General features: G+C 58.5%; 1 protein-coding gene across 5 annotated transcripts in view; it reads left to right on the plus strand.

The window, feature by feature from the left end:
- HELZ2 (helicase with zinc finger 2) overlaps positions 1 to 22,424 on the plus strand; it is a 31,499-nt gene that overhangs the window by 7,572 nt on the left and 1,503 nt on the right. Inside the window, exons 1-19 of one of the 5 annotated variants that reach the window (XM_058562289.1) lie at positions 7,856 to 7,944; positions 8,243 to 8,287; positions 10,056 to 11,162; positions 11,451 to 11,634; positions 11,710 to 11,817; positions 12,203 to 12,720; positions 12,811 to 13,452; positions 14,578 to 15,361; positions 15,671 to 15,746; positions 15,824 to 19,661; positions 19,826 to 20,169; positions 20,247 to 20,399; positions 20,481 to 20,628; positions 20,737 to 20,853; positions 20,926 to 21,118; positions 21,282 to 21,416; positions 21,590 to 21,808; positions 21,947 to 22,103; positions 22,198 to 22,365. In XM_058562289.1, coding sequence (XP_058418272.1) covers positions 10,111 to 11,162; positions 11,451 to 11,634; positions 11,710 to 11,817; positions 12,203 to 12,720; positions 12,811 to 13,452; positions 14,578 to 15,361; positions 15,671 to 15,746; positions 15,824 to 19,661; positions 19,826 to 20,169; positions 20,247 to 20,399; positions 20,481 to 20,628; positions 20,737 to 20,853; positions 20,926 to 21,118; positions 21,282 to 21,416; positions 21,590 to 21,808; positions 21,947 to 22,103; positions 22,198 to 22,365 — 8,836 coding nt within the window. In that variant the 5' untranslated portion in view covers positions 7,856 to 7,944; positions 8,243 to 8,287; positions 10,056 to 10,110. Of the gene's footprint in view, positions 1 to 7,855; positions 7,945 to 8,242; positions 8,288 to 8,791; positions 8,881 to 10,055; positions 11,163 to 11,450; positions 11,635 to 11,709; positions 11,818 to 12,202; positions 12,721 to 12,810; positions 13,453 to 14,577; positions 15,362 to 15,670; positions 15,747 to 15,823; positions 19,662 to 19,825; positions 20,170 to 20,246; positions 20,400 to 20,480; positions 20,629 to 20,736; positions 20,854 to 20,925; positions 21,119 to 21,281; positions 21,417 to 21,589; positions 21,809 to 21,946; positions 22,104 to 22,197; positions 22,366 to 22,424 lie in introns of those variants that run through there. The other 4 variants (XM_058562291.1, XM_058562290.1, XM_058562286.1 and 1 more) reach the window with 4 other exon arrangements.

The raw sequence follows: 22,424 nt of genomic DNA on the forward strand, positions 1-22,424 counted from the left end.
GACAATTATCAAGTCAAGCCCTCAAGACACCAGACAAGCTTAGTAAGATTTTGCTGTTCTTTGTAACTATTTACAGTTTCCAGAACCTTTAGGTTTTGAGCAATTGTGCCGGAAGGTGGCACGCCTGACTCTTTAAAGATTAAAGATTTCTTTGTTTCTTGGTTTGGAAAGTCAAAAGGAGCCCAAAGTGGCCACTATAATTTTAAATTATCCTGGGTTATCTTGCCAGCTGTTTACAGTTATTCCCATTTTAGGGGGCTTTCTCCCAGGTGGCTGCAACAAACAAGGTCTTTCTAGGGGATAGTGTGTAGGGTCTAATAATATGTGCTTGTGAGAACAGCTCCCCCACACATAACCAAGGGGTAGGCTTTATCCCTTCTGTGTTCTGGCACCCACAAAGTTCAGAGATGAGTGAGCCCCAGATGAGTTGCCACTGCTGACTGCTTCACCATGAACAATAGGGCCCGGCAAGATATGTTCTTCAAAAGGAGGTCCCTATGAGGACATTGCCCATCATGGGCAGATGCACCAACACCTCCATAAAATCCCCAGTCACCTGAGAATGTCCCAAAGGACTGGAGGGAACAGTGCCTCTTTTCTTCAGAGTCAGAAGACCCTCATAAGATTAATTTCTAAAGGAAGTTTGTTGTGGTCGCTGAGAAACTCAGTCCCCAAACAGCCAATTCAATTTAAACAAACATTAACACACAATACAATTCTACATATAACATAGATCAGAATGCTGGCCAGTTTGCCAGGAGCTACTCAGAACCAGGAGCAACTTCACGAGTGAACCCTTTGTGTGTGTATGTGTGTGTGTGTGTGTGTGTGTGTGTGTGAGGAAGATTAGCCCTGAGCTAACATCTGCTGCCAATCTTCCTCTTTCTCCTGAGGAAGGTTGGCCCTGGGCTAATATCCGTGCCCATCTTCCTCTACTTTATATGTGGGATGCCTGCCACAGCATGGCTTGATGAGCTATGTGTAGGTCCGTGCCTGGGATCTCAACCTGCAAACCCCAGGCCGCTGCCGAAGCGGAGCATGTGAACTTCACTACACCACAAGGCTGGCCCTAGGAGTGAACCTTTTACCCTGTCTCTAATTATCTTGGGTGGTCCAGGCCCAAGATTCAGGACTCAGCCCACCAGCACTCCCCAGAATACAAGTCAAACTTATATTTCCAGAGTGTCAAACCAGAGAGACGAGGTAAGGACAATCGCCTTCTTAAAGTTACTCACCGAGAGCCCAGAGACGTCTTGATCCAGAAGCTCTTCTCTCAAAATAAAAAAGCACCACAGCAGGAAGCGAGCATCTGATCAGCCGAGCCTCCAGAAAAAACTGTCTAAACAGCTGCTGAGGGTTGCAAAAAGACCCCGCACCCTGCCGGGGGCTCCAGAGCCTCGGGCATGTGGTCACAGGACCTAGTCCCTGCATGGTGCCCAGAAACTGTTACCACACAAAATTGGGGTTCTCTGCCTGTTGCACATAAAAAGCCAATTATTACGGCAGCAGCTTTTGAGAAAAGAAAAGGCTTTATTGTGAGGTCTACCAGCAAGGAGACAGGAGGCAAAGCTCTCAGTCGTGTCTCCCTGATTTAAGAGGTTACAGAGAACAGGCTGGTATGTGCAAATGCTGGCAGGGCAGGTTTCAAATGGAGGGCTTTAGACATTTATGGTAAGGTGTGGAAGGGGCTTTAACACCACATCTTCCTAGACCACAGACCTCTCGCTTCTGATAAGAGCCTGATGTTCCAGTTCTGGTTGTGTCCTACTCTGTTGGCTCTGTGGTGGGGAGGATCTTTGGTTCTGGTGTCATTTGAGGTCAAAATTCTCTCCTCTGCACAGGCTCTGGCTACATGATTTGCAAATGTTTGGCTTGCCCCTGAAAGACCTTCTGTTGATAAGATGGGGTCACTTTGAACTGGTCCTAGAGGCCCATGGTTACGCACAGACCTTGCTGTGCACACGCGAGCGTCTGCGGAATCAAGGGTCAGAGGGTGTGTGGACCTGTACTTCTGACTGGGTGCCGCCTGACTGCGTTGTGGTTTAGGCGCTCCCACCCCCACATGCAGTGTCCAATTCTGTGACCTTTACTGACCAGAGAGGTAAAAATATTATGTAGTTCTAATTTGCATTTTCCTCAGAGGGCATTTTCACTACATTTAGAGCTGCTAAAAAAAGAAATAACAGGCCTCAAATGGAGTCATTTGCCCCCATGACAGCAAACCAAAACTTACTTGCAGTTTCGGCCTCTCCCAAGAGTGTGGCCTTGAAACAGTCGATCTGAAATGTCCTGATCAGCATAGGTGAGGCCATCTACATGGCAAGACCCCTGCTGTCCCTCCCCCCAAGATGTCCTGGCCTGAAACAGTCCTGTCTCTTCTTTGCTGATGGCTCCTGTTCCCCCTCTTCTCCCTATAAAAAACTTCCACTTTCTACAACTCCTCAGAGCACCTTTCTACTTGCTAGAGGGGAGACGCTGCCCGATTCATGAAACACCTAATAAAGCCAATTAGATCTTCAAATTTACTTGGTTGAATTTTGTTTTTTTAGCAGAACCTTTAGCTGTGATATGAAGTATAATTTTTTTTCAGTTTGTATTTGACTTTTGACTCTATTGATTTTTCCTCCGGATAGAACAGTTTTCTTTTTGTGTGGTTGAATTTATTAGTGATGTGCTGGTGGGGTGCTAGAGATATTTAACAACTGGCTCTTCGAGAAGAAAAAAAGTGCCACGATTCATAGTGTTTGTCGATTTCCATGGTGTAAACTTTCCATCACGGCCGATTTCAAGCCACCAACTCAGTCACTGAGCTGAGCAGATGGGCACTTGTGCCTGCCAGCCGAGCCAGCTCCCGCACACCCCTGCTGCGGTGTTTCCCTCAGGAAGGCCCCTCCGAGATCACTGCTCGACAGACACGCTCCACCTGGCTTCTGCCGGTGCTTTTATGGTTGATTCTGTTTCTATTTAAATCTTTGGTCCATCCGCTATTTTATTTTGGTGTAAGGTGTTATGTGGAGATCCTGCCGCCCCATTTTTGTTTCAAGATACTAACCAGTTCTAACAGAATTGTTAGAATTGAAACAGTTCTACCAGAATTTGTTGAATAAACCGTCTTTTCCCAGTGATCTGAAATGCTGTCTTTCATCCTCTGTGAATCTCCCGTGTGTGTGTCAGCCTATTTCTGGACGCCCCGTTCCACCACCTTGACGTGTTTGTCCATTTGCTCCAGGACCACACTCTTTTAGTAGCTTTACAAGGTGTTTTACTATTTGATGGGACTCGTATCCTCTGTTATTCTTTTTTTAAATTAATTAATTGAGATATATTGACATACAGTCAGGTGCTGCATAACGACGTTTCAGTCAATGACGGACCGCATGTATGATGGTGGTCTCATAAGATTAGCACCATATAGCCTAGGTGTGTAATAGGCTGTACCAGCCATCTAGGTTTGTGTAAGTTCACTGTATGATGTTTGCACAATGACAAATTCACCTAACACTCGTTTCTAAGAACGTATCCCTGTCATTAAGCAATGCGTGACTGTATAACATTGTGTAAGTTTGTGTAAAATGTGTTGATTTGATACATTTATGTATTGCAATATGATTGACACGTTAGCCTTAGCTAATAGCTCTATCATATCACATAATGAATATTTATTTTCTGTGGTGGGAACAATTAAGATCTAGTCTCTTAGCAACTTTGAAGTTTATAGTATAGTATTGTTGACAATAATCACCATGCTGTGCATTAGATCTCCAGAACTTATTCATCTACTAGTTGCAAGTTTGTATTCTTAGACAACATCTCCCCAGTTCACCCGCCCCTCAGCCCCTGGTAACTACCATTGTACTTTCTGCTTTTGAGAGTTTGGCTTCTTTAGATTCCACATGTAAGTAATATTGTACAGTATTTGCCTTTCTGTGTCTGATATTTCACTTAGTATAATGCCCTTGAGGTCCATTTATGTTGTCACAAATGGCAGGATTTCCTTCTTTCTCATGGCTAAATAATATTCCAGTGTGTGTGTGTGTGTGTGTGTGTGTGTGTGTGTGTGTGTGTATGTATATACAGTCATGTGCCACATAATGACATTTCGGTCAAAGACAGACGGCGTATACAATGGTGGTCCCATACGATTAGTACCCTACAGCCTCGGTATGTAGTAGGCTCTACCATCTAGATTTTTGTAAGCACACTCTATGATGTTCACATGATGATGAAATCGCCTAACAATGCATTTCTCAGAACGTATCCCCATCATTAGGTGACACATGACTGTGTATATATGCCACATCTTCTTTATCCATTCATCCATGGATGGATATTTAGGTAGGTTCCATGTTGTGGCTCTTGTGAATAGTCTGCAGTGAATGTGGGAGTGCAGATATCTCTTAGAGGTCCTGAGTTCATTTATTTTGGATAAATACCCAGAAGTGGAATTGCCGGATCGTATGGTAATTCTATTTTTAATTTTTTGAGGAAACTCCATACCATTTTCCATTGTGGCTGCACCAGTTTTCATTCCCACCAACAGTGCACAGATGTTCCCTTTTTTCCGCATCCTCGCCAACACTTGTTATGTCTTGTCTTTTTGATAAGAGTCATTCTAACAGGTATGAGGTGATATCTCATTGTGGGTTTTTTTTTTTGCCATTTCAGGATAACACTTTTCTTTCTTTCTTTCTTTTTCAGGAAGATTGGCCCTGTGCTAACATCTGTTGCCAATCTTCCTCTTTTTCTTTTTTCTCCCCAAAGCCCCAGTACATAGTTGTGTATCATAGTTGTGGAGTTGTAGCTCTTCTATGTGGGATGCCGCCTCAGCATGGCTTGATGAGCGGTGAGTAGGTCTGCGCCCAGGATCCAAACCGGCGAACCCTGTGCTGCTGAAGGGGAATGCGGGAACTTAACCACTACGCCACCAGGCTGGCCCCTCATTGTGGTTTTGATGTGCATTTCCCTGGTGATTAGGGACGTTGAGCATCCTTTCCTGTATCTGTTGGCCGTCTGTATGTCTTCTTTGGAAAAATCTCTATTCAGGTCCTCTGCCCATCTTTAAATTGGATTATTTGTGTTTTTTGCTATTGAGTTATGTAAATTCTTTATATATTTTGGATATTAACCCCTTTTCAGATATACGGTTTGCGAATATTTTCTCCCAGTCAGTAGACTGCCTTTTCAATTTATCGATTGTTTCCTTTGCTGGGCAGAAGCTCTTTAGTTTAATGTCGTCTCACTTATTTTAGTTTTTGTTGCCTGTGCTTTTGGTGTCATATCCAAGAAATCATTGCTAAGACCAATGTCAGGGATCTTTCTCCCTATGTTTTCTTCTGAGTTTTATGGTTTCAGGTCTTAAATTTAAGTCTTTGATTGATTTCCAGGTAATTTTTGTGAGTGGTGTAATTCTTTGTTCTTTTTGAGTCAGCATTCTTTTGCCTGTGGCTCTCCAGTTTTCCCAACACCGTTTATTGAAGAGACTGTCCTTTCCCCAACATGTATTCTTGGCTCCTTTGTTGTAAATTAATAGACCATGGGTTTATTTCATGGCTCTCTGTTCTGTTGCACTGATCTATGTGTCTGTTTTTATGCCAATACCACTTTGTCTTGATTACATACTATAGCTTCATAATATAGCTTGAAATCAAGAAGCGTGATGCCTCTAGCTTTATTCTTTCTCAGCATTTCTTTGGCTATTTGGAGTCTTTTGTGGTTCCAAATAAATTTTAGGATAGTTTTTTCTATTTCTATGAAAAATTCTATTAGAATTTTGATCAGGATTGCATTGAATCTATAGATCGATTTGGGTCGTATGGACATTTTCACAATGTTAATTCTTCCAATCCAAGAACATGGAAGGTCTTTCCATTTATTTGTGTCTTCTTCAATCTCTTTCATCCATGTCTTATAGTTTTTAGTGTACAGGTCTTTCACTTTCTTGGTTAAATTTTATTCCTAAATGATTTTATTATTTTTGATGCTATTGTAAATGGGATTGATTTCTTAATTTCTCTTTTAGATAGTTCTTGTCAGTGTACAGAAATGCAACTGATTTCTGTATGTTGATTTTTTTATCCTACAACTTTACTGAATTTATTTATTAGTTCTAACAGTTTTTTAGTGGATTTTCAGGATATTTTCTATATGTAAGATCATGTCATCTGCAAACAGACAATTTTACTTCTTTCTTTCCAATATGGATGCTTTTTATTTCTTTTTCTTGCCTATTGCTCTGGCTAGGACTTCCAATACTACATTGAATAGACATGGCAAGAGTGGGCACCCCTGTCTTCTTCCTGATCTTAGAGGAAAGGCTTTCAGCTTTTCACTGTTGAGTATGTTGTTAGCTGTGGGCTTGTTTCATATGGCCTTTATTATGTGAGGAACATTGCTTCTGTACCTGCTTTGTTGAGCATTTTTATCATGAAAGGATGTTGTATTTTGTCAAATCCTTTTTCTGCATCTATTGAGATGATCATATGATTTTTATCTTTCACTGTATTAATGTGGTGTATCACATTGATTGATTTGTGGATGTTGAACCATCCTTGCATCCCAGGGATAAACCCCACTTGATCATGGTGAATGATCCTTTTAAAGTGCTGTTGTGGGGGTTGGCCTGGTGGCGTAGCGGTTAAGTTCGCGAGCTCTGCTTCAGCAGCCCGGGGTTCACAGGTTTGGATCCCGGGCACGGACTGACGCACCAGTCATCAAGCCATGCTGTGGCAGCATCCCAATACCAAAGAGAAGAAGATGGGCACAGACATTAGCCCAGGGCCGATCTTCCTCAGCAAAAAGAGGAAGATTGACAACGGATGTTAGCTCATGGCCAAGCTTCCTCACAAAAACAACAACAAAACAAAATAAAAAAAAAAAGTATAGTGCTGTTGAATTCAGTTTGCTAATATTTTGTTGAGAACTTTTGCATCTACGTTCAATCAGGAATATTGGTCTGTAACCTTTCCTTGTGTCCTTGTCTGGCTTTGGTATCAGGGTGATGGTGGCGTCACGACAAGTTTTGGAGTGTTCCCTCCTCTTCAATGTTCTATTACTCTTCTTTGTAATAATTCTCTTGTCTATTCTTTCTTGTTTATGTTATACTTTTCCAAATGATCTTTAAAATCAGCTTGTCCACCCCTCAATTCCTCTTTATATTTTTGTTAGGATTGCATTAAATTAATAGGTTAATTTAGGAAGAATTGACATCTTTGTGTAATGTTAAGTCTCCTTATCCAAGAACGTAGTATTCCATTCCATTTTCCACCGTGTCCTGTCATGTCTCTCAGGAACGCTTCTGTTTTCTCGCATATTTCTTGTTAAGCTCATCCCTGGGTCTTTTGTTGCTGCTATTATTTATAGAACATTTTCCCCTATCATGTCCTCTAACTTGATGTTTGATACCTCGAGGCGCCTGGTGAGATTATTAATGGTGGACCCCGCCAACCTCCTCACTTAAATGGGAAGCCCCTGTTATTGCCCCACCCAACAGGATGCTGGCCTTGGGCTGATGTAGACGCATGGCATTGCCTGAGGGACAGCATTGGTGTATCAGTGGTCTATTGCTGGGTGAGAAATCACCCAAAAACTTGGTGGCTTAAAACAATAATCAGCATTTATTATCTCACCCACTTATGGTCTCACAGTTGGGAGTGGCTTAGCTGGTGGCTCAGGCCTGGGGTCCATGGGGCCACAGTCCTCTGAAGGAGGGTTCACTTGCAGAGTGACTCACACACGTGCCTGACAGCTGGTGCTGGTTTTGGCGGGAGGCCTCAGTTCCTCCCGCCAGGGCCTCTCCACAGGGCTGCTTGAATGTCCTCACAACATGGCGGCTGGCCTCCCACAGATCCAGGGACCCAAGAGATGGAGGAGGAAGTGCAATGTCTGTTATGACCCAGCCTTGGTGGTCCCACTCCATCATTTCTGCCGTATCTGCTGGTTACACAGGTCAGCCCTTTTCGGTGTTCAAGGGGACTCCACAGGGAGGGGAATCCAGGAAGCAGCCGTCATTGAGGTCAGTCCGGTAATGTGGGGGCTGAAGCTTTGCTACCAGCTGGCTGCTGGGCCTTCCCCAGTGACCACTGGCCCCATTTTCTCAAGTGGGCTGAGGATAGCCCCTGCACAGGAAGGCTGGGAGGATTAGAAGCAATGAGACTGCACAGTGCTCCTCCCTCTCCCTGCTCTGGACCTGGGGACATTTCTCACTGCTTCTGGCCCTGACCAAACATCTCTGGTGCATTTTAAGGGACTGGATATAACACCCGAGTCCCCCAGGGAAGAACTTCTCCAGGTAGGATCCTCCCCTGTAACAGGGCAGGTCCCCTCTGACCCAGACTGGTTGGTGCCATTTAGAAAAGGGCCCCCTTTCAGGTGGGGCCCCCCAGCTCTTGGCCCGTTCCCCCTCCATTAGTGACCTGCTCCTTCGGGGACCCCCAGTCGCCGCGGAACGTCGTGAGCAGCCCTGCTCGTCCGCGCTAGGGGACAGGGGCGCCAGGCCACCCCCACCTGGCTCTGCTGGCGGCACCGGTCCTCTTAATGTTCTGGTTCCCTCACCCCCACACGGGCAGGCCCCTCTGCAGACTGCCCGGTGCACCCGGGAGCCGGGCAGGCCAGGTTCGCATCCCGCGCGGGGCGGACACTCAGGGCGCTCGGGGCGCTCAGCCGGCGCCCGAGGCGGGGTCGGGGGTGCGGTGGTGAGATCACTCGGGGGCGGGCCGGGGGCGGGGCAGGGGGCAGTGAGGTAATTTCCGCGGTCCGGCGTCAGAGGTTTGAGTCACCCCGGGGGCAGAAACGAAAGTGATCGCCGGGCCGGGAGGGGTGCGGCCGAATGAGGTGCCCGGCGGCAGCGGCGGAGGGTGGCGGGGGCCTGGCTCCGCGCCGAGGGTGAGCGCCCGGGGACGCGCGGGGGTCTCGGCCCCCGGGGCCGGTGCTCCCAGCTCCCTCCCGAGTCCGGGTCTCCCGCGGACCCCCGGCGGGCGGCGGCCGGAGGCGGGAGGGGGCGCTGGTGCGAGGGGGTGGAGCCCAGGGACCCCGAGAGGCGAGTACCCGGGCCAGCTGCCCCGGGAGAGCTGACTGGGCGCCGGGCCGGGGGACCCCGGCCACCACGTCAGAGCCCCCAGCCCGGGTGGCTGCGCAGCCCCCTCGCCACGACCTGGCTCGCGCCCGGGGGTGGGGGGGCGGCGGTCTCCGGACGCCAAGGACCCAGCCCTTTAGCCTCGTCCTCACCGGCTCCAGCTGCCCCGTTTCTGAATGTCCACCAGGTCTGGGGGCTCTGCTCTGTTCCCTGCTGGCGGCGGCTCGGGTTTCACTTTGGAGCGGCTTCTCCTCTCAGGGCTGCGGCTCTCATCATTTCCCTTTAAAACATCTTTGTGTTGCCCTCAGTTTCCCTTGAAAGTTCCCTTTAGACTCCACCGGCAGTGTTTGCAGGGAGTGGGTCCCCTCCTGTTTGGCTCCCAGCTGGGTTGGGGACCCCCCAGGGCGTCCCCATTCCCTCCTGGAGCCCTGCAGCAGACTGTCCTGCTCCCACAGGGCCCAGCCTCTGCAAGGCTCTGCCCACCACCCCCCAGCCCCCAGTGGAGGAAACCGGTCCCCCCAATCAGACAGCTGTGGGGCACTGGTCGCAGGAGCCAACTATCATTGTACAGAACAAGGGGTGCTGTGTCTGTAGAAGAGTCAGGAGCCCAGAAGTTTGAGGGGCCTTTGAATGCTAGGGCTCAGGAGGAAGGGGATGGCAGGAAGTCCACGCCCTGGGGCTCCTGCCGGTCTCCAGGGCTCCTGTTGCTGGGGCACCCTCCCTCCCACTCCCTGCCCGGCTGGCTCCTTCTGGGCAGGGTCCAGAGACCCTTCAGAAAGGGAAGGGCCTTAGCTGGGTCAAGGTCAGTGGTGCCTAGCCTCTTTGGACCAAACAACCCTCTCCTCCCATCGTGTGGGCAGACTTCTTCCTGTTTCTGCTTCCTCGGCCCCTTGCCTGGGGGGGGGGGTGCGTTTGAGCCCCGACCTAGGTGCACGTGGCTCTGCGGGCCATGGGCCTGATCTTGCTCCTCGTGTTTCTCTCCCAGGCTTCTCATCGTGGGTGAACAGCCCCAGAGGACCAGCTGAGCCCGTGAGTCTCAGATGCCACTCCGCAGAGCCAGGCCAGCGTCAGAGACAGTGTCCCTGGGGTCTGGCCCATCGCCCACTAGCCCCATGGCCACCAAAGAGCCACCGCTGGCCAGGCTGTGCGCCCGGGTGGACTTGTGTTTGGGCTGCTCCCGCTGCACCCAGCGCCTCAATGAGAGCACCTACCTCCTACGCGGGGTGGAGCATAGCTGCCCCCGCGAGATCCTGCTGGCCCGCTTCAAGCGAGCCACCAAGAGCAGGGTCTGGCGCAAGGTGGACCGCCGGCCCAGCTTCCCACGGCCCGCGCGCTATGCAGTGTGCCGCTACTACAGCCCGGGGCTCGGCTGCCGGCGCCACCACAACCAGTGCACCTTTGCCCGGAGCCCCGAGGAGGCGCTGGTCTGGACCTTCGAGCGAGAGCACAACCTGCACCGTCTGTGGCTGAAGGCCGCGGTGCAGGGTGACGGGGCCCAGAGCGAGCTGCGCGACCCGGCTGATGCCATCCGCGCTGAGTTTGGCGGCCATTTCCAGCTGCTCTGCTCCCACTGCTTCAGACGCTGCCCCCCGCGCCTCTGCCCTGTGGACCCCCAGGGGCGGTGCCCCAAGCATGGAGCCTGCCCCTCGCTCTTGGCCCATGTGAGCAGCGAGGGCTGCCACAAGCAGCAGGTCGTGGAGGTGCGGCCGCAGCCGCAGTACGGTCAGCCACTGGCCTACTGCATGTTCGTGGGGCGCGGCCGGCCATGCCGGCACGGGGCGTCCCGCTGCCAGTATGCTCACAGTGCCGTGGAGATGGCCGTGTGGGAGGCCGAGCAGCTGAGTGGGCTCCAGCGGGCGAACCTGCTCACGCCCCCTGCCCCGACAGGGCACAGACGCACAGCCCCCCAGGGCCAGCCCCCTAGAGACCAGCTGTACTGCCACGTCTGCCTGCTCACCTGCCACTCCCAGGAGGCCTTTGAGAACCACTGCTCATCCCTGGAGCACGCGCAGATGGTGGCCTCGGACCAGGCCACACCCTGGGAGCACCGCAGCCCACCCACTGGGCTCTCCACGTTTGAGCTCTGCCCAAGGTCAGGACATCGGGCTGGGGCTTGGGGCGGGGGAAGAACCTACCTTCAGCCGGAACCAGGGGTTCTGTCTCCTGACCAGCTGGTACCTCGTTGGCCTGAGTGATGGGTAAGGGAGGTCCACTGAGGCCGCTCATGCCAGGCCTCCTCTTGGGGGGACAGTAGTGGACAGCACAGAGGAGGTCCCAGTTCCTGCCCTGCCCTCTGGAATCTCTTCCTCCTCCCCCACACAGGCCAGTACTGGGCCGAGGGGTCTCACCCCCGTGTGACCTGCTAACCTCCCTCCCCCAGGCCCGATCTCTGTGAGTATGGGGTTGTCTGCACCAAGGCGCATTCAGAGCAGGAGCTGCAGGAGTGGGTGTCACGGGCACGGACCGTGAAGCTGCGGGAGCGGGCGGCCTGGCAGGAGGGGCTGGTGCCCTACCAAGTGCGGCTGCTGGAGGAGTATCAGAGTAGCAGCAATGAGATCCTGGTGGTACGTGGGGTCTGAGAGTGGGGGGGGGGGTGGGGACTGGGGCCACCTTGCTGACGGCCAGGCCTCCATGTGCAGCTGGCCGAGACCATCGATGGCGTGTCCATCACTTGCAACCAGCCCCTGCTGCATCAGGCACAGGAGAAGAAAACTCAGCACAACTGGATGTTCACCATCCACTCTGAGGTGAGGGGTCAGCACAGCCGAGCACAGCCTCTCCCTCTGGTCTGTGTGATCTGGAGCAAGTCCTTAGCGTCTCTGTGCCTGGCCCTGTGGCGATATTTTGTGGAGTGCCTGGTACAGAGTGAGGGACCAGGCTGGTTACCACTGTCGGCGCCCCGAGTGTCCCGTGCTGCGCTGACACTTTGCTCAATGTCCCTGGGGGCAGCCTACGCGGGCTCTGTGACCCCATTTTGCAGAAGGGAACCCTGAGGTTCAGAGAGGCCGAGCACCCTGTTGGGGTCACCGCCAGGAAGCACAGGAGGGTGGGGAGGGGTCTGTGCATCAGCCTGGACCCTGATGGGTGGGACAGGGCCCGGGGGCTGCCTTGCCATCTGGTCTTCTTCCCCAGGAGCCGCTGCTCCACGTGGCCCTGCTCAAGCAGGAGCCTGGAGCAGACTTCTCGCTGGAGGCCCCCCGCCTCCCCCCAGGCCGACTCTACGCGCAGGGGGAGCGCTTCTGTGTGCCCGGCTCCCCAGCTGAGTTCCACGTGGGGGTGCGAGTGCAGAGCTCCTCCTTTGGCACCTTCGAGCAGTGGGTGGTCTTTGACTTTGGCCACCGGCCGGCACTGCTGCGAAAGCTGGGACTGCAGCTGGGCCAGGCGCACTGCCCGGGGCTCCGAGGGACGCCAGTTCCCGGCCACCCCGTGGAGCTGGAGCGCTGGCACCCTGGCAACCGCCATGTGGTGCCCAGCGTGGCTCGGACGGCGGAGCAGGCAGCCCTGATGGCCAGGTACAAGGTGCCCGCCCTGGCCCTGGACTTCAGTCGCAGTGGCCTGGCCTCAGGCCCCATCTCCTGCACCAACTACCGGCAGAGGATGCACCAGTTTCTCTATGAGGAGGAGGCCGCTCAGCAACAGCTGGTGGCCAAGTGAGTGGGGGCTAGAGGGTAGGCAGGGGCTGCCAGGGTGCTGACTGCAGAGCTGTGGCCCTGGTCAGCTGACCCATGTCCTCCCACCAGGCTGAACCTTCAGGTCCCAGTGTCCCTGAAGACGGCACTGCAGACACCAGCCCTGGGCATGCTCTTCCCGCCACCAGGAGCCCTCTATGCCGAGGTCCCCATCCCCTCTTCCCTTACACCAGACACAGACCAGGGCTTTCTGCTGGGCCGGGCAGTCAGCACGGCCCTTGTGGCCCCCGTGCCCGCGCCTGACCACACAGTGTTCGAGGTGCGGCTGGAGACCCGGGCCAGCTCAGAGCAGGCGCTGTGGCTGCTGCTGCCCGCCCACTGCTGCACGGCCCTGGGGCTGCAGCCTGAGGCCAGCCCGGTCCTGGAGGTGCAGTTCCAGATCGACCCGCTGACCTTCCGCCTATGGCACCAGGCAGTGGACGCACTGCCTGAGGAGCGCCTCGTGGTGCCTGACCTGCTGGCCTGCACCCTGCCCCACCCTTGGCCCACCCCACCTGCCCTGCACGGCAACCGCAAGCAGAGGCTGGCCGTGGAGTTCATCGCAGGCAGCAGCCCTGGAGGCGCACAGCCCATCGCTCCGCTGCTCATCTATGGCCCCTTTGGCACGGGCAAGACCTACACGCTGGCCATGGCCTCCCTGGAGGTCATCCGGCAGCCCCACACCAAGGTCCTCATCTGCACGCACACCAACAGGTGAGCCCAGAGCTGCCGCCCGGCTGTGGCGAGCACCCTGCCTTGATGGCGTCGCCCCGAGAGAGGAAGTGGGACCCGGGTCTGGGGCTTTGGCTGGTCCCAGGTTCACTGGAGGCCTGGGCGGCTAGTTCTGGAGCAGATGTGCCAGGGCCGCCCGGCCATCGGTGGAGTGGGGGCTGGGCTGGCTGAGCTCGTGGCCCCTGGTGCCCTGTGTACACCGGGTGGGCAGTGTGTCCCTGGGGTGAGTCCCAGTCCCTCTGACCCTTGGGGCTCTCCCTGATAGCCGGTCAGTCCTGGGCTGAAAGGGACAGGGGACGTCTGTGCTCCAGGCTCAGTGCAGGGTGCCCTGGGGGTTGGGGTCCGCTGTTTGGGTGAGGGGCTGTGGGTGCCTCCGTAGAGGTCCTGGACCAGGAGACAGCCATGGGGAGGAGTGCGGCTTGACCCACCCAGCATTTCCTGGGGCGAGCCTCCTGTGCTGTTTTTAGAGAAACGCAGATTCTTCTCTCAACCATGAAGTTCCCCTTTGGCCAATATGGTTTTCTTAGTTCCCAACACTGACTGCTGCTCAGGCTCGGTGTCTCAGGCTGCTACACCTCTGCCCAGGGGGGCTGATTCCTGGCTGGCCTGAGGATCCTTGGGGGCCTGGGAGGGAGAGGCAAGTCTCTGCAGAGATGCCACGGGGCTCTGTCATGTCCCAGGATGCACTGGTCTTAGGTGTCTGAGGGGCTGTGGTTGGAGGCTCTGGCTGGCCTCTCTGCCCCTCTAACTCCACTCCTGAGAGCTGGCACCAGGTCTCACTGTTCACCTGCTGAAAGCCGACCGGGAGCTGAACTCAGGGTCAACCCTTCTCTGCCTCTCCACAGGCCAGCTCCTTCACCTCCTCTGGGTACCCCTCCCTGATTGCCCAGATACTCTGTGCTGTTGCCCAGTTCTCCTCACTGGGCTCTGACCTTCCCTTCTTTCTCTATCTGTGTGTCTGTCCCCTCTGCTGACATGTAAGCTCTGTGGGGGCAGGACGTGGGTCTGTCTGCCTCATATGAATTCCTGGCATCCAGGTGGGACCGGGCGCACAGTAGGCGCTTTAGCAGACAGCTGCCGAGGCCCCATGTGCCCTTCTCCCCCCAGCGCGGCCGACATCTACATTGAGGAGCATTTCCACGGCTACGTCAGCAGTGGCCACCCGGAGGCCGCTCCGCTCCGGGTGATGTACACGGACCGCCCGCCGAGCCAGACAGATGCAGCCACGCTGCAGTACTGCTGCCTGACCGAGGACCGCCGGGCCTTCCGCCTGCCGACTTGGGCAGAGCTGGAGCAGCACCGCATCGTGATCACCACCACCTCCCAGGCCCGTGAGCTCAGGGTGCCTGCCGGCTTCTTCTCGCACATCCTCATTGACGAGGCTGCCCAGATGCTGGAGTGCGAGGCGCTTACCCCGCTGCGCTACGCCTCGCTTAGCACCCGCGTGGTGCTGGCGGGGGACCACATGCAGGTCACACCCAGACTCTTCAGTGTGGCCAGGGCCCAGGCAGCCGGGTGCACGCTGCTGCACCGCCTCTTCCAGCACTACCAGCAGCAGACGCACGAGGTCGCCCAGCGGAGCCGCGTCGTCTTCCACGAGAACTACCGCTCCACTGAGGCCATCATCAGCTTCGTCTCGCGCCACTTCTACGTGGCCAAGGGCAACCCCATCCGCGCCAGCGGCAAGGTCCCTCGCCACCCCCGGCACTATCCGCTCGTGTTCTGCCACGTGGCGGGCAACCCCGAGCGCGACATGTCGATGACGTCCTGGCTTAACGTGGCCGAGGTCGCCCAGGTTATTGAGAAGGTGCAGGAGGTCTATGACACCTGGCCCCACTGCTGGGGCAGCCGGGAGCAGAAGCACATCTGCGCCGTGTCCCACGGTGCCCAGGTAAGCCCAACGCTGGGACAGCCTTCCTCTCCCACTCCCCACAGGGACGCTGCATGGAGGGGGCCCCCTTGGGGTCTAGTGGACCTGCGTGCCCCCAGCTGGACCTCTGTAGCCTCAGTTTCCCCTTCTGTATGAGGGGCTGAGGAGTTCATCTCCCAGGGCTGGTGTGGGGCTCAAACCATGTGGTTGGCGCCAGGGCTGAGTGGCTCGAGGGTGCCAGGGCACGGGGGCCGGCACCTCGTCCTTGTTGGGGCCCCTCACTGCGCACCGAGCGCTTGCCCGGGATGCCGATCGGCCCTGTGTCTCCAGGTGAGCGCGCTGAGGCAGGAGCTGAGGAAGAGGGGCCTGGCCCAGGTGTCTGTGGGCAGCTTTGAGATCCTACCAGGTGGGTGATCAGTGCTGGGGATGGGTGGGCGGGGCCCCCTCTTGGCCCAGCCTCACGCGCCGGCTCATCCCTCGCAGGCCGGGAGTTCCGGGTGGTGGTGCTGAGCACCGTGCACAACCACAGCAGCCTGCGGGGCCCCGGGGCGCCCGCCCTGGAGTTCTTCACGGACGCCCGTGTGCTCAACACTGTCATGACCCGAGCCCAGTCCCAGGTGGTGGCCGTGGGCGACGCCATGGCCCTCTGCTCCTTCGGGGCCTGCAGCAAGCTCTGGAAGAGCTTCATCCGCGAGTGTGTGGAGCATCGCAGCGTCTGCCCCGAGAACCTGTCGCTGGAGCAGATCAAGCAGGGCGTGGTCCAGAGGCAGCGCTGGCCCCTCCAAGCAGGGAGACCAGTGGCGGTGGGGGCTGCAGACACTGTCCTGGAGCAGGGGGCAGCAGGGGCCCCAGCCACACAGCACACGGCCGTGGCGAAGGTTGAGCCAGGGGCTGTGGCTGAGGGGGGTGCGTCCCGGTCCAGGGCCTCAGCGGCAGAGGACGCGGCCACACAGAAGGCAGAGGCTGGGGACGCAGCATCAGAGTCTGCAGCTAGGGGGCACCCAGCAGCAAAGGAGGCAGCCGCCGCGCACACGGAGGCAGGGGACACTGCATCCGCAGGGAACTCGGCGAGGGGGGACGTGGCCTCCGGGGATGCCACCGCAAGCGGGGAGACCGAGGACCCTGAGGACTCCGAGTCTGACTTCTGGCCTTCCGACGGGGAGCTCAACGCCGATGACTCCATCCTGCAGGAGCTCCTGGACGAGAGCCGGAACGTGACGGTGACCGTGCGGGAGGATGGGCTGCTGGACACCATCCCCAGTCCCGCGTCCCCACACCAGGCCCGGCAGTACGTGAACCTGCCCCGGGCCACGCTGCGGAAGCTGCTCCGCACGGAGCCTGAGCTGTACCGCCGCTGCGCCTTCACGCTGGAGACCTTTGATCGGGCGACGGCCGTGCCGCTGGATGGCGCGGGCCTTGGCCCCATCCAGGTCAGGGGCCGCCTGCACTGCGGGATGGCCTTCACCGGGGACGAGGTGCTGGTGAAGGTCCTTGGCGGGGCTGCCGGTGACAGGGGCCCCGCGGGGCGGCTGCAGGGCCGTGTGGTGGGCGTGCTCAAGAGGAGGCGCAGCGAGCTGGTGTTTGTGTGCCGCATGGACGAGTGGGACCCCCGCATCATGACCCCCATCGACAGCTCTGTGACCAAGATCTTCGTGGCTGAGCTGAAGGACCCGCTGCAGGTGCCCGTCCACCGCCTTGTGCAGGGCCACGTGCAGCGGGTGGGGTACGAGCGGCTCACGGCCAAAGCCCGGCGCAACCGGCTCTTCCGCGTGCGCATCGTCCTGTGGCGGGAGCGCTTCTATTATCCGCTTGGCATCGTCCTGGAGGTGCTGCCCGAGGCCGACACCTGGGAGCGGGGCCTCCACGTCCTGGACCTGGAGTTCGGCCTCAGGGAGCCCTTGCCAGACCCGGCCTTGGTCGCCAAGGTGCTGCAGAAATACCGTGCGGAGCTGGGCCGGGCGCCCGGCTGGCGGGAGGACTGCCGCTGCCTCCTGACCTTCACCGTAGACCCTCGGGGCGCCCGCAGCCTGGATGACGCCCTCAGCGTCCGGGACCTGGGCCCCCGGTACGAGGTGGCCGTGCACATCGCCGATGTGGCCAGCGTTTTGCCCCGGGACGGGGCGCTGGATGTGGAGGCCCGCAGGCAGGGGACTGCCTTCTACGCCCCTGACCGGGAGCCAGTGCCCATGCTGCCGGCCCGCCTCTCCCAGGATGCATTCAGCCTCCTGCCAGGCCAGGACCGCTTAGCCATCTCCCTCTTCCTCACCGTGGAGAAGGGCAGCGACCAGCTCCGGAGTCGGCGATTTGCGCCCTCCGTGATCCGCTCCGACCGCCAGCTGTCCTACGAGGAGGCTGAGCAGGTCATCAAGGGGCACCCGGGTGCGGGCCTGGAGCTCCCGGCCCGCCTGGACTCAGTGGAGGCCTGCGTGGCTGCCGCGTGCCACCTCTCCCGGGCATTGCGCCGACGCCGCCTGCAGGCTGACCGCCACTACGAGCAGCTGGATGAGGACAGCACGCTGGGCTTCCGTGTGGCCCATGTCATGGTCAAGGAGTACATGATCCAGTTCAACAGCCTGGCAGCCGACTTCCTGGTGGGCAGCGAGCGCACGCGGACGGTCACACCACTGCGGTGGCAGCCCACGCCCAGCAGCCGCCAGCTTGAAGCCGTGCGCGAGAAGCACAGGGGGCTGGTGCCCCTGTCGCTGCACCTCCGCCACCACCTCCAGGGCCGCGGCCCCTCCGACACGCAGCTGCACGTCCTGACCTCCCTCTGGAGGCATGTCCAGCTTGCAGCCCACGCCCAGGACTTCGACAGGCTGGTGGACCTCGTCACCACAGACGACATATACCCCTCGCTGGCCCCGGCGGGCCTCGACTTGCGCCGGGCCCTGGGCCGCTCTGTCTTTGGCCGCTCCAGCCAGGGCGAACAGCAGTCGGCTGGCCACTACTCGCTGCAGGTGGACTGGTACACGTGGGTGACCTCGCCCATCCGCAGGTACCTGGATGTGGTGCTGCAGCGGCAGATCCTGCTGGCACTGGGCCAGGGGGGCGCCACCTACTCTGCCAGGGACATCGACGGGCTCTGCCAGGATTTCAGCCACCAGCACGTGAGCGCCCAGAGGTACCAGCGCCGAGCCCGCAGCCTGCACCTGGCCGCGCGGCTCAAGGCCCAGCCCCAGGACAAGCTGGGCTTCGTGGTGGATGTGGAGGCAGGCGCCCGCTGCTTCAAGCTGCTCTTCCCCGCCAACCACGAGACCCTGCCTGACCCCTGCCCCATCTACTACCGCTCCCTGCAGCTGGCTGAGCACCCCCACAACTCGCCGGGCCGGCCAGGCCTGCGGCTTTCGTGGCGGCGCCGCATCTACCCGGTGCAGGTGAACGGGCCGTGCCCCCCACTGCCTGGCGCCCTGCTCGACATGCATACCCGGCCCGTCGACGCTGCGCTGTGGCAGCAGCTGCTAGAGCTGCTGGAGGAGGAGCGGTGGCCTGAGGCGGCCGCCCTGGTGCAGGCGCGGGGTGCTGCAGAGCCCCGGCCACGGGAGCTGGGGCGGGTGTGGCGGAGCCGCTGCGGCCACTTCGTGGAGGTGGCCCGGGAGCTGACCAGCGGGGACACGCTGCAGGTGCAGCTCGGCGCCACCCTGCAGCGAGGGCTGCTGGCACCAGCTCTGCAGCTGTGGACGGTGGCGCCTGGCCTCAGCCTCTGCCTAGAGCACGCGGAGCGGCCAGGCGACTGCTTCTCGGGCCACGTGCCCCAGGCAGGGCGGGACCGGTGCCATGACGTGGACGAGTACTCCCGCGTGTGGGAGCCGTTCTGCTCCCTGGAGTCGGCCACCAGCGCGGTTGCCGAGAACGACTCCATCACGCTGCAGCACGTGGGCGTATCCTGGGCCGAGGAGCGGACACCGCAGGGGCAGCTGCAGGGCACCTTCCGCCTGGAGGCCGCCTTCCTCCGGGAGCACTGCATCGACATCAGCCTCAGCCACTGCTACCTCTGCATCCGGCTCGAGGGGCTGCCGGCCGTGCCCAACGCAGGGGGCCTGCAGCCCTCGGCCAGCCCTGGCCAGCCTCCCCCGGCCACCCCACCCTGTGGGCCCAGCAACCTCGGCCCCCTCCTGAGCATCGACCCTGACACCTACACCTGGGTGGCCCACGGGCTGACAGAGGACTGGGACCCAAAGGAGGGCAAGGCAGACCGCCAGGAGGCCCCCAAGCAGGTGCACTTCTTCATCCACCACACAGCCATGGAGAAGGTTCCAGAAGAGGTGCTGAGGCCTGGCACCCGATTCACCATTGAGATGCTGCCCAAGCAGCTTCCTGACCTGTGCGTGGCTTCCACGGGGTGAAAGCCAGGGAGAGGCTGGTGGGCAGGGTGGGGTGAGGACTCCCTGGGCCCCTTTCTGGGGGGTGGCTCTTGGGGCAGTGGCTGCTCCCCTGGGAGAGTCCTGTCGACATTCCAGTGTCCGTCTTCACCTCCCCTGCCCCCAGCCGCAAGGAAGAAGCTGTGCGTGAGCTGAAGGACGCGTCCCCGCTGGCCATCAGCATCGCCCTAGGCCAGCCCATCCCCCTGCCCCGCCCCCCTCCTTGCCAGCAGCCCCTCAGAAGAGGTAGGTGGGGGCCCTCCCGCTCCCCCCCCCGCCTTCATCCTGCCCCAGCCCCGCCCTGCACTGGTGCTCAGGGAGGCCTGGCCCCTTCCTCAGGGACCCCCCACCGGTTCCTGGAGCGGCAGACCTTCGACATCCCCGGAAGCCGCCACAAGCTGAACCCCAGCCAGAATGGGGCCGTCAGGGAGGCTCTGAAGAAGCAGTTCACAGTCATCCAGGGCCCACCAGGTGGGCCCACGTTGGGGGAGATGCATGCTGCCGGGGCAGGTGGGCGGGGCTCCGTTCACCCCATTCTCTGCCCGCAGGCACGGGGAAGACGGTGGTGGCTCTCCACATTGTGTTCTGGCTTCACAAGGCAAATGAGGAGCAGGCGCCAGCCTGTGGTGGGGAGAAGCGGCTGGGGGGCCCCTGCATCCTGTACTGCGGCCCCTCCAACAAGTCGGTGGACGTCCTGGCAGGTGTGCTTGGCCGGCCACTCGAGGCTCTGCCTGGGGCTGGTGGGCCCAGGGGACAGTCACTCACGCCCCAACTGCCCCCAGGGATGCTCCTGAGCAGGAAAGAAGAGCTGCAGCCCCTTCGCGTGTACGGCGAGCAGGCCGAGGCCACCGAGTTCCCAGTGCCGGGTGTGGGCAGCAGGGGTCCACCTAAGAATACCCCTCGGGAGGGGAGGCCGAACCAGACTCTCAGGTGTGTCTCTCCTCTTCACTGTCTGTCTGTCTGTGTTTGGGTGGAGAGGAGGGGCCTGATGGTCCTGCCTTGGGACAACACAGGGCTTCATGGAGGTGTCCCCCCCAGGAGCATCACCCTGCACCACCGGATCCGGCAGCCTTCCAACCCCTATGCCCCAGACCTCAAGGCGTTCGACGCCCGGCTGCAGAAAGGGGAACTGTTCTCCAAGGACGACCTCAGTTGGTAAGGGGCTGGGGCCGTGGAGCTGTCTCCTGGCGAGGGGTCCTTGGGTGACCAGACGGCATCCCCACACAGGTACAGGAGGGTCCTGGGCAAGGCGAGGAGGTTCGAGCTGGACCGGCACAGGGTCATCCTGTGCACGTGCTCCTGTGCAGCTTCGGTCGCCCTCAAGAGCCTGGACGTCCGGCAGATCCTCGTGGACGAGGCGGGCATGGCCACAGAGCCCGAGACCCTCATCCCCCTGGTGAACTTCTTGACGGCTGAGAAGGTGAGCGAGGCGGGTGGTGAGCTGGTGACCTGGGCGGGGGTCACTGGGTGTGGCCTCCCCCTGGGAGTGCATGGAGGGCAGCGTTGTGGCGGGGCAGTGACGATGGCGGGGCTGGGTGCCCCTGGTCTGAGGGTAGCAGGACCACGCTGGCCTGTCCCCCCAGGTGGTTCTTCTTGGGGACCATAAACAGCTGCGGCCTGTGGTCAAGAATGAGCAGCTGCAGAACCTGGGTCTGGACCGGTCTCTCTTCGAGAGGTACCACAGAGATGCCTACATGCTGGATACGCAGTACCGCATGGTAAGCAGTCCCGGCCTCAGCTCCTTCGGCCAAGGTGTGGTCTGTGGCCCACTCCCCTACCTCCTACGTCCACCCGGGCCTTGTCCTGGGGCCAGAGCAGCTGCCAGTGGGAGCTCTTGGCCCGAGGGCGCGTGGGTGGGTGGCCTGCCCCCGCTCATGTCCCTGTCCTGCAGCACAAGGACATCTGTACCTTCCCCTCCATGGAGTTCTACAAGAGCAAGCTGAAGACCTGGCAGGGCCTGAGGAGGTCGCCCAGCATCCTGGGCCATGCCGGCAAGGAGAGCTGCTCTGTCATCTTTGGCCACATGCAGGGCCATGAGCAGAGCCTGCTGGTGTCCACGGACGAAGGGAATGAGAACTCCAAGGCCAACCAGGAGGAGGTGGCAGAGGTGGTGAGTGTTAGCAAGGCGCTCTCTGGTGCCTTTTGGTCAAGGAGGGCTTCCTGGGGGAGGAGGCAGAGGAGACGAGGGAACAGGTGAGGCCCTGGTGCCCAGGGACCTGGTTTCAGCTGCACCCCCTCGGTCCCTCAGGTTCGCATCGCCAAACAGCTGACCTTGGGCAGGACAGTGGAACCCAAGGACATCGCCATCCTCACGCCCTACAATGCACAGGCCACAGAGATCAGCAAGAGCCTCGTGCAAGAGGGCATCACGGGAGTGACCGTGTGCTCCATCACCAAGAGCCAGGGTGAGGCTGGGGACAGGGGGCACGTGGGCCGGTGGGCAGGGGGCATGGTGAGCACAGCGGGCAGGGGCGTCACCATGCCTGCCCGGCCCCCCAGGGAGCGAGTGGCGCTATGTGCTGGTGAGCACCGTCCGCACGTGCCCAGAGAGTGACCTGGACCAGCGGCCGACTAAGGGCTGGCTTAAGAAGTTCCTGGGCTTCGTGGTGGACCCCAACCAAGTGAATGTAGCCATCACCCGGGCCCAGGAGGGCCTCTGCATCATCGGTGAGGCTTCCTGGTGGGCGAGGGCTGGGGTGGGCTCCTCCCTAGGGGCGGGGCTGCCT

The sequence above is a fragment of the Diceros bicornis genome, chromosome 19 (genome assembly GCF_020826845.1).
Source record: "Diceros bicornis minor isolate mBicDic1 chromosome 19, mDicBic1.mat.cur, whole genome shotgun sequence".
Taxonomy (NCBI): Eukaryota; Metazoa; Chordata; class Mammalia; order Perissodactyla; family Rhinocerotidae; genus Diceros; species Diceros bicornis.